The sequence below is a fragment of the Juglans regia genome, chromosome 3 (assembly GCF_001411555.2).
Source record: "Juglans regia cultivar Chandler chromosome 3, Walnut 2.0, whole genome shotgun sequence".
Classification (NCBI taxonomy): Eukaryota; Viridiplantae; Streptophyta; class Magnoliopsida; order Fagales; family Juglandaceae; genus Juglans; species Juglans regia.
The window spans coordinates 29,432,110-29,443,273 of NC_049903.1; the positions used below are offsets into that span (position 1 = coordinate 29,432,110).

The following is an 11,164-nucleotide window of genomic DNA, read 5'->3' on the forward strand; positions in this document are numbered from 1 at the left end:
TTGAAATTTGAAAAAGTTATAATGATAAATTGAGATGAGTTTAGGAACCAATTAAACGAAGCTATTTGTTTTCACAACTCATCTCAACTCATCTTATCTCATATCATCTAATCATTACAATTTTTTCAAATTTTTACACAAAATAAAATAAACAATTCAACTTTTTCAAATCTCAAAATAAAAATAATATTAAAAAAATATATTTTAACACTATTTTATTCAAATTTTACCTTTATGACTGGTTTGGATTCAACTTTAAGGCTGGTTTGGTTCAGAAATGAGATGAGATATTTTAGATGAAAGTTAAAAATTAAAAAATTATTATTAGAATATTATTTTTTAATACTATTATTGTTTTGAGATTTGAAAAATTGAATTGTTTATTATATTTTATGTAAAAATTTATAAAAATTGTAATAATTAAATTAGATGAGATGAAACACTTTTTAAATTTAAATGAAATCTTAATCTCAACTCATTTTTTCTCACATGTGTAAACAAACTAGGCCTAATTTTTATTTTTAGCTTGCATGAATTCAATCTGATAATATTAAGAGCCATGATCCAGATCATCTTAGTTCTTCTGCCTAAGAGAAAGCCCAAGACCAGCATGAGGTGGAAGAGAAAGCCCAAGACCAACATAGATCTGAAATCTCATTTAGGAAGAGAACGAAAGATGACGAGTTTTCCTTCCAAAATAATCTATTTTTCCCATTATCTTCTGTTTCTTCTTTCCTCCTTTTGTAATAATATTATTTGGTCTCGTTATCAGTGCAGAGAAGTTGAAGGGAAGAACTTGGAAATATAAAACATTATCGTGATCATTCTCGATCGATTTCCTGCATTATTGAGAGGTTTATATATTTATATATATATATATATATATATATATATATATAGTGCAAATTTAAAGAAAATGGTGACAAAGCTACAAAACTTTCTTGAGATTTTCTGTATGATCAAGTGAATAAATAAGCATTGGAAGGTATAAGAAGTCCTTTTATATCAAATACTAACTAAAGATGCAAATATAAAAATGCTCATTTGATTCATCTGCAATTTAAAAACTTAACGAAACTCCTCCTGAAGCTCATGTCAAAGACAATGACTCCTCCTGAAGGTAAGTCCCCAGCTGTTGATATGGTATACGAGAACTTTTAATGTAGTATCTGATCTTGGTGGGTGCCTACTAGACTCTACACAAGATAACATCAATATTAGCAACACTGGCCGTGCACTCGATAAAGAAAACAAACTGGAAGAGAGGAGCCCGAGAGTTGCCTCCAAATAGGTCTGCTGAGCCTATTGTTATAACATGAGAGACCAAGAAGAGACATTCAAGTAAAATTCTGATGGAATCACTGCTCCTCCACTGCACTAAAAGACCAAAGAACCAGTTTAACCCTGATGAGAGCAAATCTAATAACTCAAAGGTGGTGGTTGCTTTGAAACGCCACCAACACCCATGATTTGCTTAACTTGGAACTGTTGAGGGCTTGGGAACCCTCAAACAGTTCGGGAACTTCACCATTTGGGAAGTATTAAGGGCCCAGACATAGTTTTTCTTATTGAAACAAAGTGTAATAGGAATAAGGTGGAGCGTATAAGGAATAAGATTGGTTTTAAGTACAGCTTTGTAGTTGATAGCAAGGGGTTGGGTGGTGGTATTGCCTTTCTATGGAAAGATCGAAAGGATGTTGAATTGAAGACCTACACCAGAAGTGACATTTCTCTCAAAGTAACTCTACCAGACATAGGAAAGAAGATGCTCCTAACTGGCTTTTATGGGAACTATGAAGCCTCAAAAAGAACTTTCAGCTAGAACCTCCTTAGAGGGTTGAGGCCGCATTATGACATAGCATGGTTATACATGGGTGCCTTCAATGAGATTTTACACCAACATGAAAAACAAGGGACTGCAGTGAGACTTTATAAACTGATGGAGGATTTCAAAGAAGCAACTGATGATTATGGTATTAGTGAGGTAAATTTTCAAGGGGACCTTGTTATCTGGAGTAACAAAAGAGAAGGAAGGAATTTCACTAAGGAAAAACTAGATAGAGCTCTGGGAAATCAGGCTTGGTTCAGTATGGATATATATATATATATAGGGCAAATTTAAAGAAAATGGTGACAATTTTGAGCTACAAAACTTTCTTGAGATTTTTTGTATGATCAAGTGAATAAATAAGAATTATAAGTCAAGAGACTTGATCTCGACTTCTGCATCCCGACGAGTCAAGGGACTCGACTTTGTTTGTCGAGGGTCGGGAAGTCATGCCAAGGGACTTGATCCTGACTTCTACATCGCGGCGAGTCAAGGAACACGTCTTTGTTCTTGTTCATTTAAAGGAGACAGTTTAGAAGGAAAGATATTTATATTCATACACCATGACATTCATTAGTACACTCTTGATTATAGCTCCCGGAAAATATTTCTTCAAATGCTCGGCATTCCACAGGTGCAGTAGCTCGTTTTCCCTGTTGTCCATAAAGCGATATGATCCAGGCCGTGTTGGTTGCGACGACGAATGGTGCCTCCCATCAAGGTCCCAGTTTTTCCTCTTCTTACATGGTCACCCAAGTCTACTTCAACACCAAGTCACCCACTTTAAAATATCTAGGCCTTACCCGTTGATTGAAATAATGCTCAGCCTTCATCTTCTTACATGCTCATCCTAATCTTGCCTTTTTTCTTCCAGCAGGTCTAACTGCTATCTTAGCTTTTCGTCGTCGAGGCTTGGATCAAAGTGTTGAACCCTATAGGTCAAAATCACTACCACCGCTAGTACCACTGCATCGCCTCCATAAGTTAAGGCGAACGAAATTTCTCTTGTGGGTGTTCTGACAGTGGTCCGGTATGCCCATAAGACCCTTCATAGTTCTTCTGCCTAGGTCCCTCTTTTTACCATCAATTTCTTTTTTAGGATTACCAGTAGAGTCTTGGTGGTCGCCTTAACCTATCCATTAGATTGTGGATGGCCTGGGGAAGAGTATTTGAACTTTATTTCTAATTACGATAGTGGTGAGAATGAAACTCCTCTACGTCTCTGAAAGTGTGGGGCTAGTAGGACCCAGCCCTCATCACATTCCCTGCTAAAGCTCTTCCTCTAGAGTGGTTCTCACAGGTTCCCACATGTATCTCAGCTAGTATATATTGGGCTTCCTCCGATGAAACACATTGGATGAGAGGCTTCGAGAAACCTCGCTTGTATATGATTTCATCTATTAGGGTGAACTATGCCACCCTATTTCTAACCCTTCTAGCTTCTCACATAACGTCTAGTACTTCGTTGGTGTCGAGGTACTTTATCACATATGTCGCCCATTCTGGACCACCTAGATGCACTACTGCCATCTCGATTCTAATGGCGGGAAAATCCACCGTTTGCGCAACTGTGTGTTTTGGCAAGGGTGAGTCCTCCTGTCCCGACATAGCTCATGTCAATTTTTCAGCCCTCTAGTTCTCTTCCCTCCGTATCTGCTGAATGCGGAAGTAATGAAAAGAGCCTCTCTTTTCCTATACCAACTGTAGATATTTTTTCAGCTTCTAGCCTTTTGTAACGAATTCACCCAACACTTGATTGACGAGCACCTGGGAGTCGGCCTTTACTTCGATCTTCGCTACTCCTAATGTCTCGGCTACAGTTAATCAAGCTAATAATGCTTTATACTTTGCTTCATTGTGGTGGTCGGCAAGCTTCATCGAGTAGCCATGATCTTCTCTAGACTCTGTGGTGATGTGCACTCCCACTCCTGCACCAGCCTAGCAGAATGAGCCATCTACGAAGACCTACTAGGGCCTTTATGTAGGTGCGATGGGGATGTCTTCTGAAAATAGACTTGATCCCGTGTGAGGGAGATATTCTATGTCGAACTAGCTTAACACGATGGCTCAATTCATTAAGCATTCTGAGGCGTTGGTCGGGCCTTTGCGGTACCTTCTTGAGGGGCGTGTCAATTAGTACTTTCATTTGGTGGGCTTGAAAGTACGGTCTTAATCATTGTGCCACGATCACCAATGTGAATGCCATCATGTCCATCCAGGGATACCTTGCTTTTACTCCTCGAAATGCCTGACTGGTATAGTACCCAAGCTTCTATCATCCTTTTCTATCTCAGACCAAGACTGTTGAAATAACGTGAGGGGATACCGATAGGTACACTGTCAGGTCGTCTCCTAGTTTTGCCTGGCTGAGGAGTGCGAGATGGGCCATATACTCATTCAGTTGTTTGAACGTCTAGTCGCAGTCAGTGTTCCAATCTTGAGCTTTCCTCAATACTTTAAAGAATGGCAAATACCTATCCGTTGATCGAGAAATGAATGGATTAAGAGCAGCTATCCACCCTACCAGCTTTTGTACATCGTTAATATTTTGCAGCGGGTGCATGTTCAGTATGGCTTCGATCTTCTACGGGTTAGCTTCAATTTCACACTCGGAGACCATAAAACCCAGGAACTTGCCTGATTCCACACCAAAGGCACACTTCTTTGGGTTAAGCTTCATTCTGTATCATCGCAGGACAGCAAAAATTTCTCACAAGTCATCCAAATGGCACTTGGGTTACTTGCTTTTGACTAACAAGTCATTGACATAAACCTCCATGTTACAACCTATCTGACTCTTAAACATCTGATTGACCAACCGTTGATATGTTGCTCCTGCGTTCTTGAGCCCGAAGGGCATGGCTCAGTAGCAATACAGTCATTGGTCCATGATGAATGATGTCTTCTCCTTATCCTCTCGATTCATTTGGATTTGGTTGTATCTTGAGTAGACATCAATGAAGTTCAGCAAGCAGTGACCCGTTGTAAACTCAACAATTAGATCAGTGCAGGGCAGGGGGAAGCTATCCTTGGGGCACGCCTTGTTTAAGTTGATAAAGTCAAGCACATTCTCGACTTGTCACTCCTTTTTTTACCAGTACTACGTTTGACAGCCACTCAAGATACTATGCTTCTCGGATGAACCCAGTGGCCAGAAGGCAATCAACTTACTCAACTATGGCTACGCCTTTTTTTGGGCTGAAACTCATGCGCTTCTGCCAGACTTTCTTTGAGTCCAGATTCATGCAAAGGCAGTGTTCGATGATCGCATTGTCATTACCAGGAATTTCATTGTGATTCGAAGCAAACCATCTCGGTGATTGGCGAGAAGTTTCCTCATGGATTGCCTCATTGTAGCGCCCATTCTAGTGCCGATTCTCACAATGCGCTTGGGTTTCTCTAGGTTAACAGGGATGAGCTCCAAAGGTTCGTTTGACTTTGCCTGTTAGAGAGTTTGCTTGTCCCAAATCTCTTCATCTAGGTTGGCTAAGTAGGGCGGTGGTAGGGGCGCTACGTCTTTAGTTAGAGCTTCAAGGGCCCTCACATCCTCGCCCCCAGCTTTCATTTCTTGTACATAGTGTTCCAGAGCAAGCACTTGTTCTCCCTTGATTTCACCAATTCCAACTCCCGTGGGAAACTTCATTTTCAAGTGGTAAGTCGACCTTATTGCCTTCAGGTTGTTTAAAGTAAGGCGCCCTAAGATCACATTGTACAACGATGAGGCTTTTACCACCAGAAAGTCAATCATTGTGGCAACAGACCTGGGGGCCTTCCTGGCCAGTACTAGCAAGGTGATGGCTCATACCAGCTAAATAAAGTCCCTCGTGAACCCTTTTGGTGGCATAGGGGCTCGGTGCAAGCAACCAGGGTCAATTCCCATTTTTACGAACGCATCCCAAAACAATATGTCGGTCAAGCTACCATTGTCTATCAAAATTCTTTACATTGTGAAGTTGGCGACAAGCATGGTCACGACTAGAGCATCGTCGTGGGGTTTGAGTACCCCTTCACTGTCTTCCTCACCGAAGGTGATGTGGCAGCATCCGAGCATCTCCACTGTTTATTTCGAGTCTTTTTCGTTGTGAACACTTCTTCGTATTGGGCCCTACGGGCATGGACCTTCCGTGTGGACAAGGTGGGGCCACCCCCGACGTACCCTCCCATTATCATTTGTATCTCTCCTAAGGGCTGTTATGGCACGTCGACGTGCAGAGAGGTGGGCTCCTTGGGGCCCCGCCCTCGCCTCTTTGCTTCTTAGGGTTCTCATTCTGGTGCATCTTCACATGCTCACTTAGATATTTAGTTTTCCATCGATCTTTCATGGGATGTTGGGACACTAGTCGCTTCAACTTCTCCTTTCTTCTCTTCAGGGTGTAACAATCTTCAGTGTCAATCCGATTGGTGGTATGTGCAGAAGCGATGGTCTAATTGGTCCCGCGAGTTGACCTTTCGCAGTGTGGACTAGTTCTCCTCCTGTATGGCCAAGCTAACGTGGTTTCATCTCACTTTTGTCTTAGCCGACGTGTTCTCCCCTCGCCTCGCCTCGTACAATGCTTTCTTTGGTATTTTAGGGGCCTTTCCCCGGCCAAACCCACTAGCCTTCTTGTCAACTTGTTCTAACTCAGTCTTCCTGGGCGCTGTCAAGGCCGTAGAGTATCTTCTGCATTAATAAAACCATCAGTGCAGTCTATGAATTCACACAACATTATGGGGGTTTTCCTTGCTAGCAAAGTCATAAATGGGTTTCATAGCTAGATTCCACCCAAGAGGGCGGCCAAGATGGTCTTTTTATCTTGGTCGTTCGTCGTCATCCGTTCTCTATTAAACCGAGATAGGTATACTTTCATGTTTTCATCCTCCTGCTGTTTGACTATTAGGAGGTACGATGCCAATTGTTTCCTCTTTCTACTTGCCACGAACTATGTTAAGAATAGGTCAGCCAGCTCTCCAAAACCATTGATTGATCTCAGGGGCAGTGCGCCGAACCATTCTCTTGCCATTCCCTTCAGCGTTAGTTGGAAGGCTCGATAGACAATCTTCGAACCATCCTCTTGCCATTCCCTTCAGCGTTAGTTGGAAGGCTCGACAGACAATCTCCCCCTAGAATCCATGGAGGGCCATGTGAGCCTTAAAATTTTCCAAGTGCTCGAAAGGATCCTTGGACTCTTCTTACATAATATTATGTAGAATTACGCATGCTTTCATAATATTTTTTAGATCAATAACTTTGAACATTCGAGCTGGTCTACGAATGAGATTGCAAAACGTTGTTGAAGGTCCCCAAATGCATGCTCTATATACTTTCTTGCTGATTTCTTTACTGTTGCAAAATATTTCTTCTTCACCACAAGCTTGTTCCCTTGTGGAAATGAGATTGTCTTCACAAATGTTGACCACTTTGGATAAATATCATCGACAAGGTAGTATTCCATAGTGTAGTCATTACCATTAACTAAGTAATTGACTGGAGGAGCTCGCCCTTGGACGAGCTTACTGAAAATAAAAAACCTCTCTAGCACATTGATATCATTTTGAGAACCGGGTAATCCGAAAAATACATGTTATATTCAAAGATCATACGATGCCACCGATTCTAATATAATAGTTGGTTCACGACTATGATCGGAGTACATACTTTTCCACGCAGACGGATAATTTTTTCACTTCCAAAGCATGCAATCAATGCTTCCTAGCATTCCTGAAAATCTATGTTATTCACCAACGAGAAATCGAGCAATATCATTGGCATTTAGAGATCTCAAATATTCATTAGAAAAAAACTTTTACGACCGCTTCAACAAACTTTTTTAAGCTCTCCATTGTAGTGCTTTCTTCAATTCATATGTATTCATCCATGAAATCAACAGTTACTCTATACGCAAACATTCTAAATGCAGCAGTTATATTTTACAAGAAAGATAGATCTAGTCTTCCAGTATTATATCTTCTTTGGATGAAGTAAGGCTTGTAAACTTCTACATTGTCCTGATTATGAAGAAAAAAAGAACAACCCATACGAAAATCTTTTTCGAAATAGATTCGAGGGATGTATTGATAATTTTGCAAAATAGTCGCAAAATAGCAGTTCGTACCCTTTGTATATGATCATGCCTAATGTACTTATGATGTTGTCGAGTGGGTCCACGAGTAGATGTTGATCCTCCATCTTCTTTGAGAACTATCTCCAAATCATATTTAGAATCTAAGTGAATAAGCAATTTGTAAAAGAAAGAACGAGTTATTTAAAGACAAAAGTGAATAATGAGGTTGGAATGGAAATTTTTCCTTAATCTCAAATGAAACTTAGGTTGCTTTGGATGTCAATGAAAGAATAAGTGCTCTTATTTATACATCAAAATATGACTATTTGAAAATGTGACTATTAGAAAAATGACAAAAATATTACCGTCAGAAGAAGGACAAGAAATATTACCGTTGAGAATTTAACCGTTACAAAATATTACAGTCGGAGTAGGCAAATTTTGACAAAAATTAAATTATTCTAAAAAAATGTAATCCTCTTAAGATTATTATCGTACCCGCAAAAAAATAATTTAGATTTTTGTTTAAAATTTTGGCTAGAGAGTAGTAGTTGAAAGAGTCCTTCTACAGCCACCATTATAAGCTCCCATTGGGTTCTCCCGTTAGTGTATTTCATTTATTTTTTTATTTTTTTTTTTTGCTTTGTTTTCTCATGTATTTTTTTAACACATTTAAATATTTTTTTTAAAAAAAATTACAATATCATTAAAAAAATAATTCATTAATCATTAAGTGAAAAAAAAAAAAAACCATCGGGATCCACCCTTTGTAGAACCAGCGGGACACATAGTATTTCTCTAGTTCAAAAAGGAAGGAAAAATATAAAGAGTGAGTAATTAAAATTGGAAAGGAAAATGAGAGAAAAAATTAATAAAGAAATAGTATAAAAGGATTATTTTAATATAATAAAGAAATGATAGAAAATAAGATGAGGATATTTTTAAAAAATAAGTAGTTAAAATAGAAAAATATGATTTTTGGCTCAATTCTTTTTAAAAAAAAAAATAGTCACCCCAATGTGGATGAGATGCTCTTATCTTCCCCGTATTCCATTCGGAATCGTGTACCGTGGGACAGAAGCTGAGCAACTTCATGGCCTCAGTTTGTGCCATGCATGCCACACGTGACATGAACACCAAAAGTCCACCTCTGTGCGATGGAATAGTGGAGAGCTGGGCTTTACCTTGAATTATTTAGAAGGATATAGTTTATTCTTGTATTGAGAGAAATTTGATTGCTCAATTTATCCAAGGAAAATGCACATTTATTGTTAATTTTTTCTTTCATATTGAAATCTAAAGAAGAAAAACTAATGTTATTTTGAGTTTATGTTTTTTTTTAATACAAGGGAGGTAGAGGTTTTCAAACTCGGAAATTTTATTTAGAGAATCGGATTATATGCTATATATTAAGGTATCAGACTCATGATTTTTGAGCTTATATTTTAGGTTTCTTTTTTTTTTGGCTCATATATTTTATATCTGGTATTATAAGAAAATAATAATAATAAATCTGAGTAAAAAAATCATTTTCGAGACTTGTTTTTAGCATATGATATATAAATGAAACGAAATTACCGTGGCTGTAAAGAAAAGAAAGGAGGAAAAGCATTAACAAAACGGCGGCATGACAGCCCACATTTAGCGGCACACCTTTTGGAGGAAAAAATAAAGAGGAAATTAATGACGTGATATAGACATGGTGAAATTACAATTTTAGTACTGCTCGAGCACGCACGCACGCATGCATCCAAAGCAACACGCCCCGTGTACTAAACGTGTTGCGAATCCATGCAACCCCCCGGCCACACAAATTCCTCACGCTTCCCAACCACCTTTGATCTGTATTATCTTTCTTGCATGACACCGAACATACGACGACGTATCTTTCGGCATATTTTAACTCTTCACTTGTCTCTCTCTCATTCTCCTTTCACCTTATTCTACCTAAAATACCCCTATGTTGCCAAGTCAATTACGAAAATAACACGAGCTGGGCCTTGCCTGGCCTTTAACGTTGTTTATACGAATTAATGCAACTGCAAGACTAGTAGCGGGTATGATCAGTTTTGGAAGCAGCATCAGAAACAGAGAGCACCCTCTGAATCCCTTCCCTTGTCTCCATTTCAGAAGCCTCCTTCCTCAACTTCACCATCTCTTCTCTGCTCTTCCTGTATGCCTCAAAGAACTCCTTGTTCTCCTTCTCCAGCTCCTTCCACACTGCAAACAAGATAGAAAATACAAATATTTGTATAAGGTTTTCACGTATGTGGTGCGTCTTTCAGAGACTGGAAAGGTGTGACTGACCTGTGGAAGTAATGATGGGCTTGATATTTGCATGCTTGGAGAGGGCTTCCATGCACTCTTCCATGCTCATCTTGAATACAATACACTCCTCTATCAAGTGGTGCACCTGCAACATGATCTTCCAAAACTATGAATCATGATCATGGTTTTGCATGAAACATCAGGGATCATATGCCACTAAGGATCAAACATAAACTCACCATCCGGATATACGAAGCTGAGTCGTCTTCCATGTAAATATATATATATATATATATATATATGTGCTGAGATATATAAAACTAAAGTGGATTTGGAGAATCGCCGATTGCCGAAATGGAAAGCAAAAGGATTAATTTCTTCTAGCAAGAGAATTAGAAGAGGGATCAAAAGAACAGCGTAGAAAGCAGAGATGATATGACACCAAAAAGGGTGGAAAACAGAGGGATGAGGGAGGAGCATATGATAAATGTAGACGAACAGATATATAGGTTAATATATATAAAAGGAGAGAGAGAGAGAGAGAGAGTAATTTTTTAAAAGAGGGGAAGAACAACTATGAAGTGTGGGCAGTTTGATATGATATCTTTAGTATGGTGGGGTCGGGATTCCCACGTGGGAGGGGGTCGATGATTGGTGGAGAGGGGATTAGAGGAGATTCTACAAGCTGCAATTGTTTGTCTCTTACGTGGCCACAAGGACATAGTCCACGTGACATGTGGGACCATCTCCTATATTTTTTTACTTGTCCAAACGGCAGTGCTGTGCTGCCAACACATGGGGCCCACAACTCGGTCCTCGTTAAATCAACAGGCACTGCCCCGTGAAAATATCATGCCGTCCTCGTTAACCATTCACTTTTCATTTTGACGTTTCGGTTTCCGAGGTTACCTGTGGACGATCATGATCATCCGCCCATTCAAGGCAAGGCAGTCCCTTCCTCGAGGTTTTTTTTTTTTTTTTTCCTATACTTTTTAATTATTTTAAATAAAATTTAAGATGTATAAAT

The 11,164-nt window shown here is 39.4% G+C and overlaps 1 protein-coding gene across 1 annotated transcript; it reads right to left on the reverse strand.

Annotated features, from left to right (window-relative positions):
• Positions 1-9,523: 9,523 nt before the first annotated feature.
• On the reverse strand, positions 9,524-10,665 carry LOC108991442. The gene is made up of 3 exons (XM_018965684.2): positions 10,377-10,665; positions 10,177-10,282; positions 9,524-10,089 (listed from the first exon to the last, which is right to left on the reverse strand). Exons 1-3 carry the CDS (start codon positions 10,407-10,409, stop codon positions 9,917-9,919), a joined length of 312 nt encoding a protein of 103 aa, XP_018821229.1. The 5' UTR covers positions 10,410-10,665; the 3' UTR covers positions 9,524-9,916.
• Between the last annotated feature and the right edge of the window lie 499 nt (positions 10,666-11,164).